Source organism: Megalobrama amblycephala, linkage group LG8 (assembly GCF_018812025.1).
Source record: "Megalobrama amblycephala isolate DHTTF-2021 linkage group LG8, ASM1881202v1, whole genome shotgun sequence".
Taxonomy (NCBI): domain Eukaryota; kingdom Metazoa; phylum Chordata; class Actinopteri; order Cypriniformes; family Xenocyprididae; genus Megalobrama; species Megalobrama amblycephala.
In genome coordinates, this window is record NC_063051.1 from 23069553 (window position 1) to 23093144 (window position 23592).

The following is a 23592-nucleotide window of genomic DNA, read 5'->3' on the forward strand; positions in this document are numbered from 1 at the left end:
TTTCTAACTGCCATGTCAGATAGACAGATATTTACAATAAACAAGATTTAATACACAAAACTATATAGTTTCAGAGCTGTTCATGTTCAAAATCACCAATAAAATCATTGACATTTACAATTCAAGACACTTAAGTAGTTTTGAAAACATGCTAATTGATGATGGTATGGATTAAAAAAATGAAGGCGTTAATGCTAGATTTGAGACAGCTGTATATCAGCATACTTTATATTAAAATCTGGATGGAGACCAGCAAAGATCTCATTATTCATCAGCCTGTTTGAACACCTGCTCCAGAAAACATGGCATGGATGGAAATGCATATTAATGCACATTAGCTATGTAAACTTATGGTAGATTTGCATCTTTCTGGCATCCATATTTAGACTCGTACAAGAGGAAAACAGAAGTGCATGAGTGTATTAGCATGCACACATACACACTGCACTAATGACAGCGCAAGTGTTTCAAACACCAGCAAAACATTTGACTGTAAGACAGCCAAAAATATCTTAATTTATATACCTCAGTCAAGCTTTTGTAAGCTCTGGCCCTTGTTTGTCTTGCATTAAAAACAGGTGGACTACCCCCGAGCCCTTGGGGTGTCTCTCTCATCTGGCTGCTGTGGGAACAGCTTGCAGGTCCAATGGGGAAACAGCTTTCAGATGAGTCAGCCAAATGTATTAACAGGTTTTGTATTTAGCATCAGCTCTCAGTTCAATCTTATGCTTCATGTCCACTGTGCTCATATCTGTTTCTAACTTGCAGAAATTCAAACAGGAACCATTCTGTAGTGTAGGCGATTTGGTTAAGATGACGTTGATAACAGGATTCTCTCATTAACATGGAGGTCTACAGGTTTACCCTGCATTGCACTTGCATTTTTTTTAAAAAAATGCAAAGCTTTAGCCAATGGGCTCTCAATTAACATAACCCATGAAAGAGCAATACAAACAGAACATATATTAAATTAAGACAGTTTGATATCTGATTTTCTTGACTCATTAATATGCATTATGTTTTACATTTATAATTAAGCTTTTGGCATACTCTAAATGACTTGAATCAAACCACACATTTAATCAGTTCCCTGCATCAAACCACAGCCTTGCTGTTGCTAGCATCATGCTCTACTGTCCACAGAACTAGAAATGGTTATCAAATAAAGCTTACTTAGAATATTTACATTAGGGAATATACTTTAGGGAATTGACTGTCAATGTCCATGAGAAGGATACAAAACTAATGCAATACTAGTTAACCCTTATGAAAAAGATGTATACTTCAAGTTCATTTTATGAAGTATAATTAAGTAATGTTGTATATTTTTAAGTATACTTTATGTAGTAAGTATATTAATATCAATGTGTACTAGTAGTAAACTTGTAAGTGTACTATTTCAATACTGCTTGTGACTAAATTGGCCCACTTTTAGTATATAAAAGTATACATTTAAGTGTACTATGAGTGTAACAGTAGTAAACTTAAAGTGCACAACTAGTTCACATCTACATTTCTCATTTACTGCATCAGTACTACATTTGAACTTGTAAGTATACTAGTAGTAACTAGTAGTTACTATTTTAATACTAGTAGTATTTTTTAGTTTATGAAAGTACACTTTGAAGTGTAGGTCTACTCTCAGTAAACTACTAGTTTAGTAGTTTTATAGCCTACTGCAAGTATACGTGTAAGTTTTGTTTAAATGAACATAATATACTAATAGTTTACTATTGCTACTACTGCACTTTCAGTATACTACTATGTTCCAATTTAGGTATTAATTTTTTTATATAATTGAAATAGTCAAACCAACATTTATTCAGACACCTTGAACATTACAGTTTATTCACTAATGTTTAAAAGAAAAATTGTAATAAAATATGACAAGATCTCAAAGCAAAACTGTGTCAGAAAAAAAAAAAAAAATCTTAATTATGTTAGAGATAACACAAGAAAAACATGGTCAGGTCAAAGTGTCTAAATAATTTTTGGTTCTAAATTTGTATCAATTTTACTGGTAGTCCACTGCATGAAGAATTTTTGGGCATAATATGTCAGTTTACTTTATTTTGCTATCCTCACTTACATAAATTAACTATAGTGTCCTGCACCCACTAGTAAAATATTTATAAAATATTTCTAGTGTCTGAATAATTTTTGGTTTGACTGTATACTTTTAACTATACTTTAACTAATAATAAAAAAAAGTACTATAGCTTCATGCATCCTTTTTTATCAACACTTGAATGTGGGTAAGTTTCATAAAGAAAAGCAACATTTTATACAAAAAGTTGAGAAAATTGCATTTTTGTCAAAGACTATGCCTGGATCAGATTTAGAACGATGATCAAAACACAGATGGAGTAGATTGAGTCCATCATCACCCCCAAAGCTTCACAGTTGTTTCCTCTTCATGGGTTCATCATTTCATTCAGTAACGTTAGGCAGTTGTGATTTACATGCTGTTTAATGTTTGATGATCATGTTATTTTACAGTTGTGTGAGCAATCATCTATCACTTGTTTCAGCTTCTTGTTCTCCTGTGTTTTGATATGGAGATTCTACTAGAAGATGTGTAATAGCGCTCCCTACCGTATAACAGTGAAAACATGGATGGCTGGAAAATTCAGTCAATGGCGGATTTGAAGTAAATTCATATGTACACTACCAGTAGACTAGCCTACACAAAAATGTAGATACTCAGAATTAGCAACATATCTGTTTTCTTTATAAAGTAATATTCTCAAAACAATGTACATTTATAAGACTATGTAAAACTACTCAGTCAAAAGATTAAACACAACTACAAACCAAGTACATTTTGAATACTTAATTATACTTTTAAGTACATCTCGTTTTAAAAGATTGAGTACAAGTATAAGCCAGATATACTTAGACTTTTCTGTCAGTATAAATACTGACAATACTGAAATGCAATTTTAAGTATATTTCTGAGAAGTATATAAAAAGTAGACTGAAAGTATACTTTATTATCTTTAGTTTAAAAGTATACTAATAGAACACTTGAATAAACTTGACCTACCTGGAGTCTCCAGAAGTGCAAGGTGTCAGTCAGGATCTCAGAGACTTAGGTTAGGTAAAGAATCCTAAAAAATGACCCCCATTTAATAAGAATCAGAAGCTGAAGTGTTGTAAAATACATGAAGACTGGTTTTTATAGGCTTTATAGACGGACAGATTGAGAGTGATTCTTGAAGGACCAGCACCACATCCTCTTGTACCACTGTTTGAAGAATTTATCTTCCAGAATCTGGCAGTAAATTTTGGAAGATCATTCTTATTCCATATTTGCAAGACGGAATTTTCAGGATAGGAGATGGACTAAAAATGAACTCCCACACCTTACTGCCAGATTCTAAAAGATAAATGTATACAAAAGTAGTGTATACAAATCAGAGAAATTGGAATAAGAATAATGGTTTCTCATTGGTCCTGTGTTTCTGAATACACTCATGAAGTTCCCTGCTAATTAGCAGCAGCGTTAGAAGAACTCACTCTAGGCATGGTGAGACTGGCGTTGAATGGTAATGGCTGGCACACTGTGACACTGCTTGGCATGGACCTTCCTCACTGGCACAGTCTGGTTTAGATCTGGCTTCAGATGTAGGGGTTGGCATACTGTCAGATGGCAAAGTTTGGCAGGGCACAGCAGAGGCTGGCATGTATAAACAAGGCTTGGCATGGCATGTGCCTGCGCTCTGTGCCACCCAAACCATAAAGAAGTTTAATTAGAGGACTAATGCCCACTTCTGGGGGTGGCACAGTAGGCAGCTTGCACAGACTGGCAAAAGCACACTGGGGAGCAGACCTGGACATGGTGAAGAGGAATAAAACACACACACACACACACACACAAACCAGTGAACCAACAAATCTAAATGTAAAACCATGGAAGTGGACTTGCAAATCTCATCATCACGTACCTCTATTTTGCAGTTGCTCTTTCCCAATCTGTCTTTGTCCCACACTTGCTGCAGGATTTATTGAGTGTATTTGCATGTTTTAAGAAAATTAATGCATGTTTATAGAATGTAGAGATGCTCTTTTATTTGGCCATTTCACATATTTTCCTGCATATCACAAGAGGGGAAAAACTTTTCCACTTTTTTTTTTTTTTTTACATTTATGGTTTTATTTCTGCATTGAAATGTAGAGAATATATGTAAAAGAAAATACATTTCAATATAATATTGTTTGATACAACTCAACTTTTCTTTTTATTCCATGGCCCTCAATCAAGTTTGATTTTTGGCCCTTTCACGAGTTCGTGTGCCCATATAATCTTAGCGGAAGTGGTAAACTGATTTGGCTTGCTGACTGCTATAGAGGGGCTCAGAGAGGATATTCTACTCAAGCTCCGATTGCCCCCCTATAACAGGCAAAATTGTACAAAAAGGAGGAGGAGGGATGCCGAAAGAACTAACAACAGGAAGAGGGAAGATGCTGGTTTTATACCTTGGTATTAATTGGAAGATTAGATGGACATACTCCTCCTGAAATTACGTTTAAAGGTCCCGTTTTTCGTGTTTTTTTTTAAGCTTTGATTGTGTTTATAGTGTGCAATATAACATGTGTTCATGTTTCGCGTGTAAAAAAAAAAAGTATTTTTCACATAATTTACTTATCTGTATACCACTGTTTCCACTGTCATAAAAACGGGCTGATGACTTCCTTGTTCTATGAAGTCCCTCCTTCAGAAATACGTAACGAGTTCTGTTTGTGTTAGCGGTTCCTGTGTTGTGATTCGACAGCTCTGAGCGCACCGTGCCCGGAAAAGTCACGCCTCATAACGTGGAGATGCATGCGCTCAGTGTTATTGTAAACATGTCTTTAATTTTACCCTATCAATTTGAGCCGGAATCAGACCCGGTGATTGGACTGCGGGATGAAAATAACAGCGTTTCGACGACATGGCGACAAACACACTCTACAAACGCAACTCTTGTGTATTCCTGTGGGCGGAGGTTAGTCAAAAAACTGTTTTAGTGACGTCATTAAAGAAGGAAGTAGAGGGATGTAGTCCAAACTGTTGGCTGTTCGATGTAGGCGACTTCTGTTAAATAAAATATCTCGCTTGGCATTGAACTTTGAGCTTTAAAATTTTACAGATTTTATTTATACTCTAACAACAACATTACACACTAACTAAAGTTTGAAACATGGGATCACGAAGAATGGGACCTTTAATAACTTCACTTGTAGTAAAATATTTGGGCACCTCTATCTTAATGAAATGTATTATTTATGTATTATTTAACAGTTATGCAACAAAACAAAATCTAATCTAGTTTTTATGAGTGAACTACATACCATATTAATGTGATCAATTGTGCTCATGTATAAACGTGCTCTGAATGTGTTAATCACAAAATCTATTGAAATGATTTACATATGTGATGACTAATTATAGCTAATTAAGCCTGACATTGCTATGTGGCTATTCTGAGCCAGACTCTCCTTATTAATTGAATTTTCTTCTTAAAGTACATTAAACTGAAATTAAGAGAAACACGTGGCCATAAAAACACTGCTGTCAAAAACTCCACTTTATATAAAGAGCCACAGAGTTTTATATTATCACTCTCATATAGACAAACAGGCAGCGACGATCACACTGAAATCATAATCATCGGTGTATGGCTCGGGATTTCCAAAGGGCAGGATGGTGTTATCTGAGAACCGCAGATTCTCCTGCTCTTGACCTGAGCTTTCCTCACTCAATTCCATACGGATACGCTTCAATGTGCATCCAAAACCTTTCCATCTAGACAGAGATGAAGAAACACAGATATTAAATGTAAAAGAGTGGGATTATTGAGATAATGGAGAGAATGCAGGAAAGAAATTAGGCTGATATGCATGAAATGGATAACAGTTAAAGTGATATTGAAACTGTAGTTTGCCATGCTACAAACTATTATTTTAAAAATAATTAAACAATCAAGTTACAGAAAAAGTAATTAGCCACAGTAAAAAAAAAAAAAAAAAAAAAAAAAATGAAGTAAATAACATTGATGCAACTGAAGGAGATTATACTTTAATTACCAGATGACTGATATTTATTTTTTCAGTAAAACTATGAAACTTAAACACGAAGCTTAAACATGAAACTTGAACAAAAGTTCATTCTAAATAAAACAAGAAAAGACAACAAACTTCAAAACTAAACAGCAAAAATAGGACAATATTTTAACAAAGAATTTCACTGCAAAACAGAAGATGCAAAAAGCTACAAAGGGAATTAATCCTTATACAGGTGCTGATCATATAATTAGAATATCGTGAAAAAGTTCATTTTTTTATTGTAAATTATTTTTAAAAATGAAACCTTTCATATATTCTAGATTCCCTACATGTAAAGTAAAACATTTCAAAAGTTTTTTATTTTTTATTTTTTTATTTTGATGATTAGAGCGTACAATTCATGAAAGTCCAAAATCCAGTATCTCAAAATATTAGAATATTTCCTAAGATCAATCAAAAAATGGATTTTCAAAACAGAAAAGTTCTTTAAAGTATGTTCATTTGTACACTCAATACTTGGTCGGCAGCACATATTACAGCAAATGACTTGCTCTAGCACAAATTACAGCATCAGTGAAGTGTGGCATGGAAGTGATCAGCCTGTGGCACTGCTGAGGCACTATTGAGCCTTCAGATCATCTGTATATTGTTGGATCGACTGTTTCTCATCTTTCTCTTGAAAATATCCCATAGATTCAGGGGTCAGGCATGTTGGCTGGCCAATAAAGCACAGTAATATCATGGTCAGCAAACCACTTGGAAGTGGTTTTTGCACTGTGGGCAGGTGCTAAAGTCCTGCTGGAAAAAGAAATCAGCATCTCTATAAAGCTTGTCAGCAGATGGAAGCATAAAGTGCTCCAAAATCTCCTGGAAGATGGCTGCATTGACTTTGCACTTGATAAAACACAATGGACCAACACCAGCAGACGTCACGGCCCCCCAAATCATTACTAATTTCAGAAACTTCCCACTAGACTTCAAGCAGCTTGGATTCTGTGCCTCTCCAGTCTTCCTTCAGACTCTGGGACCATGATTTCAACATGAAATGCAAAATTTACTTTTATCTGAAAAGAGGACTTTCGGCCACTGTTCACTGTCCAGGGGTCTCATTTATAAAACTGTGTCAGAAAAATTCTGCTAGATAAAACCATGCGTACGCCAGAACCTGCGCACAAATCCCTTTATAAATCCCAGTCAGCGGAAGATTGTGCGTACGTGCATCTCCACCCTGTCTCCTCCTCGAAATCACCATATATGGAGCTTACGACGCCTAGTTTTACTATGCATAACCTCATCTGCATATCATTTCCATACATGTTCCCATCCACGTGACATTCACGGTTAACACCGTCAAAGGTACAAGACATTGGAAAATATTAGATATGGACTATAAATGCAATTTGTGCCACACATTATATTGATAAAGATCATCCAATATCCTCTTTATGTTTTAGAATAAATATATCAAAATATCCATAAAAACAAAATTGTATAAAATACTTCAGATAAAGGTTTTAGAATAGAGTTGATTCATTCATTTCCACTGGCCAGATAGTATTTTAATAGTTTTAAACAATTCAAATCAAATTTATGCAGTTTTGCTGATAAGGTGAACATATCTTTTAGGAAGTTTATAGGCTATTTTTAGTGGAAACATATCGTCCTACCTATTTATTGCAGTGTAAATACAATTGTCTGAAACGGCGCGTCACCGACAAAGTATTTTAAAAAGAAAACATGCAAATCTTACCGTTTTCCTCAAATGATATCCTTCAAATAGTAATTGTTTGAAGATCCTTCACACGACATCAACACCTCCTGCAGCTGTGGTTGTACAGTAAGATATTATTGGACCTATTCAAAATGGACAACGGACCGTTCGACCACCAAATCCAGCAGTGTCTTCCATAATATCTAAGTTAAGTGTGCATCACTGATCGTCATTCTCGAAAAAATATTTTGTCATAACATCTGCAGTTTAGTTTAAAGAGGAATTATTGTGCTTCCAGCGCTCCTCGCTGTCATTAAAACAGCGTGTCACTGGAAAAGTGATCGAAAGTAGCACATCTACTATCTCAATTCATATCACTTTTGTCTCCAGAATGTGCGTACGCACAGCTCAAAGTTTGCTTAAAGGTGCGCACATTCTCCCGTCAAGTTTGTTTTTATAGATCACAACCTTTGCGTGGGAACTGGTGTACGCACGTTTCCATCCCCGTTTTGTGCGTATGCACGCTTTATAAATGAGACCCCAGTTCTTTTTCTCCTTAGCCCAGGTAAGATGCTTCTGACGTTGTTTCTGTTTCAGAAGTGGCTTGGTAGTCCTTTTCCTGAAGCTATCCGAGTTTGGTGACTTGATGCGCTGACTCCGTCTTCATTCTACTCATTGTGAAGCTCTCCCAAGTGTTTGAATCGGCTTTACTTGACAGTATTCTCAAGCTTGTGGTCATCCCTGTTGCTTGTGCACCTTTGCCTACCCAATTTCTTCCTTCTCATCAACTTTGCATTTAATATGCTTTGATACATCACTCTGTAAACAGCCACGACATTCAGTAATGACCATCTGTGACTTACTCTCTTTGTGGAGGCCTCCTTCTCCTGTCTGCCTCATGTTTCTCCTGTCTGCCTCTCCAGTCACGCACGCCCCTTTTCAATGCGTTCATCAAACAGCTGTGGTATCTCGGATCAGTCTACAGTGGTAATCAGTCTACAAACACGGTGAGTCATGTCATCCTTTCCCACTGTTATCTGGTGTTCAGTTTGTCACATGTTCAGTGTAGATCTCTCTGTCAGCGACGAGGGATTTACATGTCATAAATGTAGGGAAATAGTCAGGCTGACAGAGAGAATCTCAGAATTAGAGACACGCATCCAAACTTTAATCGAGGATAGTAAGAATGCAGGGGCTTCAGATACTGTTTTGAATGCGACTACCTTAGTGAACTCTGTACATTGTTCGGTTCCGGCTGTAGAGCCCGCGCAGCAGGGCACTTGGGTAACGGTGAGGCGGCCTAGCCGTGGAAAACACCACTCTTCCATTCCATTAAGAACATCAAACAGGTTCTCCCCACTCAGTGACGCACCCACTGAGAATCCTGTTGAAAGTGCCCTAGTTATTGCCGATTCTATTACACGGAACGTGAAAATAGAGACACCAGCCACCATAGTCACATGTTTGCCGGGAGCCAGAGCACCTGACATCAAAGCAAATTTAAAAGTGCTGACTAATGCTAATCGTAAATATTCTAAAATTATTATTCACATCGGCACAAATTATGTTTGACTTCGCCAGTCGGAGATCACTAAAATTAACATTAAAGAGGTGTGTGAAAAACCGGACGATTACACTACTTTAAATGAGTCTAGTCCTCAATGTTATGATTATCGACACAATCCTCGACAGAAAGGAAAAGGGGGAGGTGTTGCTGTAATTTATAGTAATATTTACAGTATCAGCCAGAAGTCTTTCAAATATAATTCCTTCGAAGTGATGGTGCTTTACGTAACATTATGTAAGTTGACATTTGTGTTGGCTACTGTATACAGGCCACCAGGGCACAATACAGACTTTATCAAAGAGATTGCCGATTTTCTATCAGAATTAGTACTAGCTGCAGATAAAGTCCTTGTTGTTGGTGATTTTAATATCCATGTAGATAATAAAAAAGACTCATTAGGATTGGCATTTACAGACATTCTAAACTCTATTGGTGTTAGACAACACGTGTCGGGACCCACTCATTGTCGTAATCATACTTTAGATCTAATATTGTCACATGGAATTGATACTGATGCCGTTGAAATTCTACAGCAGAGTGACGACATCTCAGATCATTATCTAGTCTTGTGTATATTACATTTAGTGAAAGCGGCTAAACTGCCTCCCTGCCATAAATATGGTAGAACCATCACTTCTACCACTAAAGATTGCTTTATAAATAATCTTCCTGATCAGTTTCATCGCCTTAGCATACCAGACAGCTTAGAAGACCTCGATATTGCAACAGAAACTATTGACTCTCTCTTTTCCAGCACATTAGACTCAGTTGCTCCTTTGCGTTTAAAAAAAGATTAAGGAAATTAATCCAACACCATGGTACAATAAGCACACTCGGGCCCTAAAAACAGCAGTTAGAAAAATGGAGCACAGCTGGAAGAAAACAAAACTAGAAGTATTTCGCATTTCGTGGAGAGAGAAAATGACTGAGTACAGAAAGGCCTTAAAAACTGCTAGATCTGCCTATTTTTCAAAACTTTTAGAAGAAAATAAACACAACCCTAGGTATTTATTTGATACAGTGGCTAAATTAACAAGAAATAAAGCTTCAACTTCTGATGTTTCCAAAGAGCACAGCAGTAATGACTTTATGAACTTCTTTACTTGCAAGATTGATAATATTAATTCAATTCAATTCAATTCAAATTTATTTGTATAGCGCTTTTCACGATACATATCATTTCAAAGCAGCTTTACAGAAAATGGATGTCAACATTACAATTTAAAGAATGTAGTTAGCAAATAATATACTGTAGGTAATTAATTACAATCACTGTTAGCAGTTTAACTGAAGGTAGAAGCAAAGAGCTCCTGGAAAATGAATTACATTAACAATAAATTAGGATATAGAGATTGTGCAATGTGAATGTTGATCCAGATGATTGCGTCTTCTGAAGTCCTCGCAGGAGCTGGCGCCGTCTCTTCACAGGTGATGGTCATCTGAGGTCTTCTTAAGAGGCTGGATCCAAACTGAAGCTGAAGTCCTCTCTAGTCACCTCAGGGCGGGTGTCCCGAGGTAAAACAGAAAAGCAAAAGGAGAATAATTAGCGTAGCTGCTGTTCATAACTTTAAGCAAAGATAGTCATGTGCAGTTGATCTGGTATGAGATGCATTATGTGAATGCTTGGCTAAAGAGATGCGTCTTTAATCTGGATTTAAACTGGGTGAGCGAGTCTGAGCCCCTAACATTATCAGGAAGGCTATTCCAGAGTTTAGGAGCCAAATGTGAAAACGCTCTCCCTCCTTTAGTGGACTTAGCTATCCTAGGTACAACCAGAAGTCCAGAGTTTTGTGACCTTAGAGAGCGTGAAGGATTGTAGGGCGATAGAAGATTGGTTAAGTACACAGGAGCTAAACCATTTAGAGCCTTATAGGTCATTAGCAATACTTTATAATCGATACGGAACTTAATAGGTAACCAGTGTAGAGATAAGATTGGTGTTATATGATCATATTTTCTTGACCTGGTAAGAACTCTAGCAGCTGCATTTTGTACTAATTGTAGCTTGTTTATTGATGAAGCAGGACAACCAGCTAATAATGCATTACAGTAATCTAGTCAAGATGTCATGAAAGCATGAACTAACTTTTCTGCATCAGAAATAGATAACATATTCCAAATCTTAGCAATGTTTCTGAGGTGGAAGAAGGCTGTTTTTGTAACATATGAAATATGATTTTCAAAGGACAAGTTGCTGTCTAATATAACACCCAGGTCTTTAACTGTCGAGGATGGAGTAACAGTACATCCTTCTAAATGCAGATTGTAGTCTGAGAGATTCTGTGTACAGGTTTTTGGTCCAATAAGTAATACTTCAGTCTTATCTGAATTTAATAGAAGAAAATTACTAGTCATCCAATGTTTTACTTCTTTAACACACTCTGTCAGTTTGGATAATTTAGAGATTTCATCTGGTCGTGATGAGATATATAACTGAGTATCATCGGCATAGCAGTGAAAACTAATTCCATGTTTTCTTATAATATTGCCGAGTGGCAGCATGTATATTGAAAATAGCAGAGGGCCGAACACCGATCCTTGCGGCACTCCATAGTTTACTATCGTGATCTTAGATTTTTCCCCGTTTATATAAACAAAATTGTGACGGTCTGATAGGTACGACTTAAACCACCGTAATGCCTGTCCCTGAATACCAGTGTAATATTGTAGTCGATCTAAGAGTAATATATGATCTATAGTGTCAAACGCAGCACTGAGATCAAGTAACACTAGTATTGAGACACGGCCTTGGTCAGAAGCTAGAAGCAAGTCGTTTGTAATTTTAACGAGCGCAGTTTCTGTGCTATGATGAGACCTGAATCCTGACTGGAATTTTTCATAGATATAGTTTTTTTGCAAGAAGGAGCACAATTGGACCGACACTACTTTTTCTAGTATTTTAGACATAAATGGAAGATTTGAAATGGGTCTGTAATTTGCTAATACGTTTGGATCTAATTGTGGTTTCTTAATGAGAGGCTTAATAACTGCTAGCTTGAACGGTCGTGGGACGTGACCTAGAGATAAAGACGAGTTGATAATATTGAGAAGAGGTTCTTCTGCTACAGGTAACAGCTCTTTCAGTAGTTTAGTGGGTATTGGATCTAATAAACATGTTGTTGGTTTAGACGCAGTGATAAGTTTATGTAGCTCTTCCTGTCCTATAGTTGTAAAGCACTGCAACTGTTCTTGAGGGGCGATAATTAAAGCTGAATCATAAAACTCTGTCAAAGGTTGTACATTTACAATTTTATTTCTGATACTTTCGATTTTTTCATTAAAGAAATTCATAAAGTCATCACTACTAAACTGTAATGAAACATTTTGTTCTGGTGATATCTGTTTATTTGTTAATCTAGCTACTGTACTAAATAAGAACCGTGGATTGTTTTGGTTATTTTCTATGAGTTTGCGGAGATGCTCAGCCCTGGCTGCTTTTAGAGTCTTTCTATAGCGGGACGAACTGTCTTTCCATGCGATTCTGAAGACCTCTAAACGAGTTTGTGTCTCCATTTGCGTTCTAGATTACGAGTTTCTCTTTTCATAGCGCGAGTAATACTGTTGTACCATGGAACAGTATTTTTCTCTCTAACCTTTTTTAATCTCATCGGTGCAACAGTATCTAATGTACTAGTAAAAATGGTGTACATACTGCTAGTCATTTCCTCAAGATCATTTGTGTGTTTGGGTACGATGAGCAGCTGAGACAGATCAGGCAGATTATTTGTGAATTTATCTATAGTTGTCGGGAGAATTGTTCTGCCTAGTCGATATCGTGGCGCAATTTGACAAATATCATCAGTATGCAGTACGCATGTTACAAGGTAGTGATCAGAGACGTCATCACTTTGCGGTAGAATTTCTATATCAGTAGGATTTATTCCATGTGATATAATTAAATCTAGAGTATGATTAAGACGGTGAGTGGGTCCAGTGACGTTTTGTTCGACCCCAAATGAGTTTAGTAAATCTGTAAACGCAGCCCCTAACGTATCATTTGTATTGTCTACATGAATGTTAAAATCTCCAACAATCAGCGCTTTATCAACATTGACCAATAGGTCTGAGAGAAAGTCTGCAAACTCTTTTAGGAAATCAGCATAAGGCCCTGGAGGTCTATAAACGATAGCCAAAGCAAGAGATAGTAGCGACTTTTTACTTATATCTGAGAGTGTAACATTTAGCATAAGAATTTCAAATGAATTAAACCTGTAGTTTGTTCTCTGAGTAACATTAAGTATCTCTCTATAGATTGTTGCTACACCACCGCCACGGCCAATCAGGCGGCATTTATTTTTATAACGGTAGCCTGGTGGACAAGACTCATTAAGACCAAAATAATCATTTGCTTCAAGCCATGTTTCAGTAAGGCAAATTACATCAAGACTATTATCCGTGATAATTTCATTTATGATAACTGCCTTAGGTGTCAGCGATCTAATGTTTAGTAGCCCTAGTTTTAGAGATAGTTTTTGTTCAGTAATTTTACAAAAATCTGGTTTGATCACGATTAGGTTTTTTCTAGATCCTTTATTTTTATTGTTAAACCTCACTATTCGGGGAATAGACACAGTTTCTATAGACTGTACTACACTCACATTTCTATCAATGAAGTGGGCAGAACACAGGCTGTGATTTGAGGTTTGACTTACTAGTCATATGGTGCGAAGCGTCTTGGAGATGTTCTCTGACAGAAGATCAGCTCCGATGCTGCTGGGGTGCAGGCCATCAGTACGGAAGAGCCTAGGACGCTCCCAGAAAAGATTCCAATTATTTACAAAGAGCAGCTTCTGTTCATTACACCAAGACATCAACCATTCATTTAAAGCAAATAATCTACTGAACCTTTCATGTCCTCGTCGGTACGTCGGAAGCGGTCCGGACACGATGATCTTCATCGCGGGCGATGTGGCTTGTACCGTCTCGATCAGGCTTCTGAAGTCCTGCTTCAGCACCTCCGTCTGCCGCAGCCTGGTGTCGTTCACCTGTGCAGCACTACAGCTCCGATGGTCTCAGCACCGTTGAGGATCGCGGGAATCTGCGCAGAGACATCGAGAACACGAGCACCAGGAAAACAGTGACTGCGCACCTTACCTTTGGCTGTGGTAGCGTGGACGTGGCGGACGATGGAGTCTCCGATGACCATGGCGTCGCGTTCTGCCTCGCGAAGAGGGGAGAAGCGGTTCCGTGTCGAGACGTCGAAGACCGGGGGCGGTGGAGGAGAGGTCCTGGTCCGAGGCCTGGCTCGCATCTTCCGCTGCTGAAGCACCCAAGGTCCCTGGTGTGACGGCGCCGGAGTGAACGAGGGCTGGGATGAACGCGTTCTTGGTGCTCGGGCCCTGTGCAGAGAAACACACGGCGTAGAGGAAGCAGGAGTGTTAATATCGCGCTGCAAACTTACCGAGGGTTGGTGAGCGTCAGCGCGAGAAGTTTCCAGCGCTGTCTGCCGCTCGCGTAGCTCGGCCTGCTTCTCGAGAAGGATCCGGATCTGCCGCTCCACGGCCTCCAGTTCCAACTGCACCGCATGCAGCTCAAACGTGTCCTCACCTGCACACAAAGGTAGAGAAACATCCAATACACTCGCCATTAGAGTAGATGAAACAATAGTATTGTGAGAGCGAAGAGTACAAACGCTAGCGTAGCGTAACGTGGGCGTGGCACGCCGCTAATGCTAACAGGCTAAAGCTAGTAGCGAAAGTTCGGGAAGTCGGATAAAACTAGCGATATCAAGGTAATCCAAATGTTTTTTATATAAAATAATGTTGGGGATGTGTTCCCCCACCCTCTAATATTAGAGAAAAAATTATAACCATGCAACCGTCTACTACAGTCTTGTGTCAGACAGTGCATTGTAGTGTCCCTAAAGAAAAATTCAATTCATTTACTGCTTTAGGAGAGGAAGAATTGTCTAAACCTGTTAAATCATCAAAATCATCCACATGTATGTTAGACCCTATTGAAAGGGTCTAACATACATGTTAGACTATCGACTAAGCTATTGAAAGAGATGCTTCCAGAGGTCATAGATCCTCTTCTTAATATTGTTAATTCATCTTCATCACTAGGATACGTACCAAAGACGTTTAAGCTGGCTGTTATTAAACCCCTTATTAAAAAACCACAACTTGATCCTAGAGAATTAGTCAATTACAAGCCGATCTCAAATCTCACTTTTCTGTCAAAAATACTAGAAAAGGCAGTTTCATCACAACTATGTTCCTTTTTAGAAAGAAATAGTATCTGTGAAGATTTCCAGTCAGGATTTAGACCATACCATAGTACTGAGACTGCTCTCATTAGAGTTACTAATGATTTGCTCTTATCATCAGATCGTGGTTGTATCTCTCTATTAGTGTTACTGGATCTTAGTGCTGCATTTGACACTATTGATCACAATATTCTTCTAAACAGACTCGAAAATTATGTTGGCATTAGTGAAATTGCATTGGCATGGTTCAAATCATACTTATCTGACCATTATCAGTTTGTAGTAGTAAACGATGAGATGTCATATCAATCACAAGTTAAATATGGAGTACCGCAAGGCTCAGTACTAGGACTGTTGCTTTTTACGCTGTACATGCTACCCTACGCTAAATTAACAGAATGTATAGCTGATATAAAAAACTGGATGACCAGTAATTTCCTACTACTAAATTCAGGAAAAACAGAGATTCTAATTTTTGGACCCAAAACTTCTTCACGCAATAATCTAGAATACTGTCTAACACTTGATGGCTGCTCTGTTAAGTCTTCGTCGTCAGCTAGGAACCTGGGTGTGCTCTTTGATACCAATCTTTCATTTGAAAGCCATGTTACTAGCATCTGCAAAACCGCATTCTTCCATCTTAAAAATATATCTAAACTACGACATATGCTCTCAATGAAAAATGCAGAACAGTTAGTTCATGCGTTTATGACCTCAAGGCTAGACTACTGTAATGCTCTACTGGGTGGTTGTTCTGCTCGCTTGATAAATAAACTACAGCTCGTACAAAATGCAGCTGCTAGAGTTCTTACTAGAACTAGGAAGTATGACCATATTAGCCCAGTTCTGTCATCACTGCATTGGCTTCCTGTTAAACATTGTATAGATTTTAAAATCTTGCTAATTACTTACAAAGCACTAAATGGTTTAGCTCCCCAGTACCTGAGTGAGCTCTTAATACATTATAGTCCTTCACGTTTATTGCGATCTCAGAATTCAGGCCAGCTGATAATACCTAGAATATCAAAATCAACTGCAGGCGGTAGATCCTTCTCCTATTTGGCACCTAAACTCTGGAACAACCTTCCTAGCATTGTTCAGGATGCAGACACACTCTGTCAGTTTAAATCTAGACTAAAAACACATCTCTTTAACCTGGCATACACATAACACATTATCAATTTATATTTTCAAATCCATTAAAGGATTATTAGGCTGCATAAATTAGGTCAGCCGGAACCGGGAACACTTCCTATAACACCAGATGTACTCGTTACATCAGAAAAAGAATGGCATCTACGCTAATATTAGTCTTTCTGTTTATCCCGAGGTTTACCATAGTCAACCGGATCTGGGCCGTATCCAGCTGAGACCAAGGATCTGTGCCTTGACACGACCACAACGCAGCCCTGAAGTATCAGCAGAGATCGAGTCAACTAGATCATCCATTGTGATGACATCATCAACACGACAGCCAGTGCCACAGTTCCTCAACAGACCGTCCATACCGGCGTGATGAATACGATCCTCAACTGGATGGAACTGAAATAAATACTTTGATTGTTGCGATCCTATCAGATTTATGATAGCAACCTGATTGTAACAAAGCACTGTTCGCCAGAGGAGAACTGGCCCCCCCGACTAAGCCTGGTTTCTCCCAAGGTTTTTTTTTTTCTTCATTTTAACACCTATTTGCCACTTGTTTGCCACCTGATGTCACCTGATGGAGTTTGGGTTCCTTGCCGCTGTCGCCTTTGGCTTGCTTAGTTGGGGACACTTGACATTTGATATTCAATAGTATTCTTGACATTTATTCAACAGTGCTTCTGATCTGCCTGCTTTGACACTATTATTTAAGAGCTGCTGTGCAGCCAAATTATGTACCAGCTATCAATGTAAAGCTGCTTTGACACAATCTGCATTGTAAAAAGCGCTATATAAATAAAGGTGACTTGACTTGACTTGAGGGTGTCAATGATTGTCTCCTGGACCATTGCCATGTCAGCAGTCTTCCCCATTAGTGTGGTTTCAAAGAACAAGAGATACCCGAAATTTATACTGTAGGAATGGTCATTTAATGAAACTCAAATGTAAATATTCTAATTTTTTGAGATACTGGATTTTGGACTTTCAAGAGCTGTACGCTCTAATCATCAAAATTAAAAAAAAAAAAACTTTTCAAATGTTTTACTTTACATGTAGGGAATCTAGAATATATGAAAGTTTCATTTTTAAAAACAATATACAATAAAAAAATTAACTTTTTCACGATATTCTAATTATATGACCAGCACCTGTATGCATGATGGGGTTGTTGGTGACCCCAAATTACATTTGCTGGTGACCGTCAACACTTGCTAGTTCTAGTCACTCAGGATGTTCGGGGTCTCCTCAGACCCCACATTTTAATTTGTCAAATAAAATCACTAGATCAGCCACAACACTGAATATGGCTGTAAAATCGCTTAATCGTGATTAATCACATCTAACATAAAAGTTTGTTTACATAATATAAGTGTGTATATATATATATATATATATATATATATATATATATATATATATATATATATATATATATATATATTATTATATTTATTTGTTTTATATATATGTCTGTGTGTGCATATATATATATGTATAATATGTGTGTATATACTATGTACAGTGCGTGCATAATTATGCAAGATGATATTCTGATCATAATTTTTTTCCAAGCACATTTTACCAATTCCAAATCACATCAATCTTAATAACTACTATTATTTTGTATTTAATCATTTGTAAGTGATATATAAATGTTCATGAAGGCTGGAAATGAAAAATGCCTTATATTCAGGTGTGCATAATTATTAGGCAGGTTTTCTTTGACAGATAAAATGAACCAAAAAGAGATTTAAGTCAAAAATTATTAAATGCCGATGAGAAGAATGAAATACTAATACAATACAAGAAATTGCAAAATTAAGGCATGACCATTGGACAGTGAAATGCTCATTGGGTTAGCAGGGTCAGACAAAAACAGGTGAAGAAGAAAAGACACATGTTAACTGCAAAATAATTAAGAATTAAGATAAAGAATTAAGTGTGAAACCATCAGGAACCCTTTAGTCTCCAGCACCACCATTTTCCAGAACTGCATCCTCTTGTACCACTATCTGAAGAATTTATCTTTCATAATCTGGTAGTATGTTTTGAAAATTCATTTTTGGAAGTTCATTCTTTTTTTGGAAGTCCATCTCCTATTCTGAAAAGTCTGTCTTGCAGAGATGGACTAAAAATGATCTTCCAAAACTTACTGCCAGATTCTGGAAGATAAATTCTTCAAACAGTGGTACTAGAGGATGTGGTGCTGGTCCTTTAAGAGTCACTCTCAATCTGTCTGTCTATAAAGCCTATAAAAAAAAATCAGTCTTCATGTATTTTACTGTACTTCAGCTTGTGATTCTTAGTAAGTTTTTTTTTAGGATTCTTTACCTAACCTAAGTCTCTGAGATCCTGACACCTTGCACTACTGGAGACTCCAGGTAGGTTGCAGTTCTGGAAAATGGTAGCGCTGGAGACTAAAGGGTTCAAGATGGTTTCACACTTAATTCTTTATGATCAGCAGTTATTGGAAACGTTTAGTTGCCATCATTGCTGCACAAGGGGGTCACACCAGATTCTGAAAGCAAGAGTTCACATACTTTTGCCACACACAGATAAATAATACTAGATAATTTTTCTCAATAAATAAATGACCAAGTATATATTTTTGTCTCATTTGTTTGTCTTTGTCTACTTTTAGGACTTGTGTGAACATCTGATGATGTTTCAATCATTCAATTCAATCACCACTGTATATTATGTAAACAAACTTGTATGTTAGATTTGATTAATCAATTTTACAGACCTAATGGTGAACACAAACACACAAATGATGTGGCAACACTATAACATCCACAATGTGGACCACTTGTGATCACTTCAGTCGAAAAAAAAAGCTAAACTTTGACAGAGTAATTTTTTATTTTTATAATAATGATTTTATAATGTGTAAACATAAATCTGTATACCTATGAAGAAATGGCAAATGAGCCAGAATAAACCTCTGCAGCCATAAAATCTTATATTTTAGTTTTAAGTGTTTGTTTTTCAGTAGATGGCAGCAATCTTCTGCTAAACAATCACACATTTGTTGATGTTATGACCACAAATTAAATTGAGAAATGTAGATTCTTTAAAAAGTGAATGTAAGTGAAATAAAATAAATTTTTTAAAAAACCATAAATCCTCCCAAAACCGCACAACTTTAAACATTAATGAAGTGAGTAATATTTAAAAAAAAAATTCACAAAATCACAAAATCACAAAATCACATTTTACTATCCGGAAAGACCCCAAACATCCCTACACATCCTTGTTAATTCCTAACCAGTCTCAACTGTGCTCCTCTCAGAGTATGTTCCTAACCATCCCACGGTCTCGACTGAGACGTAGTGGAGACCGCGCTTTTTCTGTTGCGGCTCCTGCACTCTGGAATGTGCTACCATTATCTTAAGCTTTCTGCGTTTGAATAAGTCGGAGAACTGTGAGTAACTGATGCCATGATTTTCTTGGTGTTATGTTTGGTTGTTATTTTATGTTTCTATTAATTTTTACTGTTATTTACTATTTATGGACAGCACTTTGGTCCATTGTAATGGTTTTGAAAGTGCTTTATAAATAAAAGTTGAGTTGAGTTGGTCAGTCTCTCGAATCTCATTCCCAACTGTTTGTGATATGATGGTGTTCATCGGTCCACTCTGCATTATTGAACTAAAATTCTCACAGCTACTGTTTGTGAACTGACTTTTGGCCACTAAACCTTCATATTTCAACTCGAAACATGAAATTACTGACCATTTTCCCTCTTCCTTCTACCACGCGCTCTCTGTTCTCTCTGTGTCTCCTCCTAGCAGCAACAATTGCAGCCATGTCGCAAAATGGGTTAAGACATGCTTTTTTAGGGCATTAAATAATGGCATAGATACCAGTAAATTGACAAGCGCAAATATTAGTAAATCGCATTGCGTGATTCATTTAAATACTCTCCTCCCATAAATTTTGCATCTGAAAGGGAAACTCCTACAAATGCATATGCAATAAGGTCAGCCGCAAAAACAACTCAGTCCACGGCTTTTCAGCGCTAATTTTAGACAGTAGTTTTTTAACCCCAAAAGAGGGTTTGCGCTGGCGCAAGCTGTTAGTAAATCTGGCCCTAAGTCTTGTTTTCTTGATTTACAGCGAGTACCATGTTTTACCATGACTAATATCGATCTAGCTTACTGCAGTGTGCAACAAGTGTCTCATAGCAGCTGCTGAGCGAAAGCGCAGAGTGGCACTATAACAACTTTTCAACACACAAATGTATCTAATATGATAAGCAACGCTGCTTTACCCTACGTGCACATGACCGGAAGAAGCGGAAGCAGCGACTGTGGCATAATAAAAGATCCACTGCTGTCGAGACGTGTGTCGTGCTCGTCTGTCATTAGCAACCGCTCCAGCGGCCTCATTACTGTTCCCACAGCACTCGACCCTGCTCTGCTTACAGTAACGTTAATAATCTCAACCATGAACATGATTTCTGCCTGAGTCCCATCCCGATTCTTTTCCACCGGCTGTAGACGTGAAGACAACACCTCCCATGATTCCCGTGAAATCAAGGTGTCATCGAGCTACGCCTTTGTTTTGAATGAGCGATCTCTGGCGCTGAAAATGTACATATTGTGGCTTTAACAGATCAAATATTCACATATCCCTGTGATCTCCCAGATGAAGGTTAGTTTAAAAGTAACCAACAGTATAATGTTTGCAAATGACTCATAATTGTATCCTAATTTAGTTACTTGGTGTTTGGTAATGAAGGGCCTTCTTTGCATCAGCAACACTGACTCAATGACAAACAAGTCATTTATAAGAAGACAACTGATGGCAACTAGTTTCTAACTAATTAATCATTTGATTGTTAATCATAAATATAGGGGAGGCTGCTACTCGCTATAATTGTTTTCAAGAACATTTTGTATATTTGGTATACTATTTAGCCTAGGCTACCAAAACTAACACCAAAACTTAACATGAACTGTTGCAAAAAATGCAAAAAATTGATGGAAAGCTGACAGCCTGCACGTTTCTTGACCACCTTCTTCCATATGGATCAATTTTCTGTTCTGATCACAAGTCTCTGCAAACTATAGAGTAGGCACCAATCAGAGGCCACAATTTTATGATGTCATCATGTAGACTTCTTACAAAGTATTTTACAGTATTTTAAAAATACTAAAATACAAAACAATAAAGTATTTTGATACAAAATACGAAGCCATTTTTTAATCAACCCTATCAAATACAAATTACAAAATATTATTTTGTATTTGAAATACATATTTGAAATGTATTATCAATACTGGCCGTCCCTGGTGGCGCGCCCAATATCCTCCTGCCTCTCATGCTTTCACTTCTGTTGACGGTGCCGAGCAGAAAGGTTATGAGAAGCTGCCTCCTTTGGACGAAGCTGTGGCCGCACACCTGTGCCTGGCCGCCACCATTGGATGGAAAATGAAGGTCACCCACCCATCCAAGCCCTGCCGCACTACGTCAGCCCTTGCTGGATGGGCGTACTCATCAGCCGACCAGGCTGCTTCTGCACTCCACACCGTGGCGGTACTCCAGGTGTACCAGGCTAAGCTCCTGCGGGCCCTGGATGAGGCTGGTCACTACTCAGCCACCTTCAAAGAGCTGCACAGCGCCACAGACCTGGCCCTGCGCGCCACCAAGACCACGGCTCAGGCTATTAGGTGTTTGATGGCCAGTCTGGTGGTGCTGGAGCGCCACCTGTGATTAACGCTGACTGAGATCAAGGATGCGGACAAAGCCGAAGCGACAGGGACCCCGACCCAAGATAATGCTGGACCCTGCACCTCAGAAGTCGGCCTGATGTCTGAGAAAGGAAGAGGAGAAGGTTAAGTCCCGCTGCGGCCGGACCACCTTCCAAAATGCCTCGCTCTATTTTCCTGTCACCCCGATCAGTTCTGGGTGCTCGAGAAACGCCCTGGCAGTGCACCGCTGTTATAGCGAAAGTAATAAAAAACAAACATACGCAAAAAGAGAGCAAATTTCCTCTTTCACCCCATATGTGCACCACAGTCCCTCACAGTGCCAGAAAATATCCAGCCCCTTGCCTCGCGGGCCGAGGCCTGGGAGGCCATCCCTGGAGTGTCAACTTGGGTGCTGAACATAATAAAACAAGGTTATCCAATTACTCCAATTCGTTCAACGAATTCAATGGCGTGGACTAAACCTCTGTGGAAAGCAAGGATATGCACGTCCTGCGTTCCGGGGCGAACACCATGCTGGCAAAAGGAGACATAGAAGTGGTTCCCCCAGCACTGAGTGATTCAGGCTTCTACAGCAGGTACTTCCTAGTTCCCAAAAAAGATGGCGATCTCAGACCCATCCTCGATCTTGGACATCTGAACAGGGCCATGATAAAGCGCTCATTCAGAATGATCACTTTGAAGCAGATCTTCCCGCAAATCTGCCCGGGAGACTGGTTCTTTACCCTGGATCTGAAAGATGCTTATTTTCACATCCAGATGGCTATTCTTGAGATTTGCCTTTGAAGGTGTGGCATATCAATACACGGTCCTTCCGTTCGGACTGTCCCTAGCTCCCTGCACCTTTACGAAGTGCATGGATGTGGCTCTCTCCCCTCAGACAGATGGGTGTGCGCATACTGAACTACCTCGACGACTGGCTCGTTCTGGCCCAGTCGGAGGTGGAGCTTATATCTCACAGATCCATTGGGGCTCAGGGTCAATTTTCTCAAGAGCTCATTATCTCCCAGCCAACGTGTCTCGTTCCTGGGGATAATTTTAGACTCGACCCGCAAGAGTCGAGTCAAGTCAAGTCCCGTCACCTTTATTTATATTGCGCTTTTTACAATGCAGATTGTGTCAAAGCAGCTTTACAGTGATAACTGGTATATAATTTTGGCTGCAGAGCAGCTCTTAAAGAAAATGATGCCAATGAAGG

At 38.4% G+C, this 23592-nt stretch overlaps 1 protein-coding gene across 2 annotated transcripts; it reads right to left on the reverse strand.

The window, feature by feature from the left end:
- Nucleotides 1-10774: 10774 nt before the first annotated feature.
- Nucleotides 10775-15209, reverse strand: LOC125274067. Of its 2 annotated transcripts, none has more exons than XR_007186179.1 (2): nt 13979-15191; nt 10775-10821 (listed from the first exon to the last, which is right to left on the reverse strand). XR_007186179.1 is itself a non-coding variant. In XM_048200122.1 (2 exons), the coding sequence occupies exons 1-2, from the start codon at nt 14911-14913 to the stop codon at nt 14417-14419; spliced, it is 435 nt and encodes a 144-aa protein (XP_048056079.1). In that variant the 5' UTR covers nt 14914-15209; the 3' UTR covers nt 13124-14416. The 2 variants fall into 2 exon arrangements, 1 of the variants encoding a protein (XP_048056079.1); XM_048200122.1 differs by lacking the exon at nt 10775-10821 and having other exon boundaries at nt 13124-14665; nt 14728-15209.
- Nucleotides 15210-23592: the final 8383 nt, after the last annotated feature.

Excerpts from the sequence above, each read along its gene's own strand:
- LOC125274067 (XM_048200122.1), bottom strand. The coding sequence starts at position 14,913 with ATGGCGAGTGTATTGGATGTTTCTCTACCTTTGTGTGCAGGTGAGGAC. Across the intron at positions 14,666-14,727 it reads CTGACGCTCACCAACCCTCG|GGCCCGAGCACCAAGAACGC; the intron begins GTAAGTTTGCAG and ends TTCTCTGCACAG.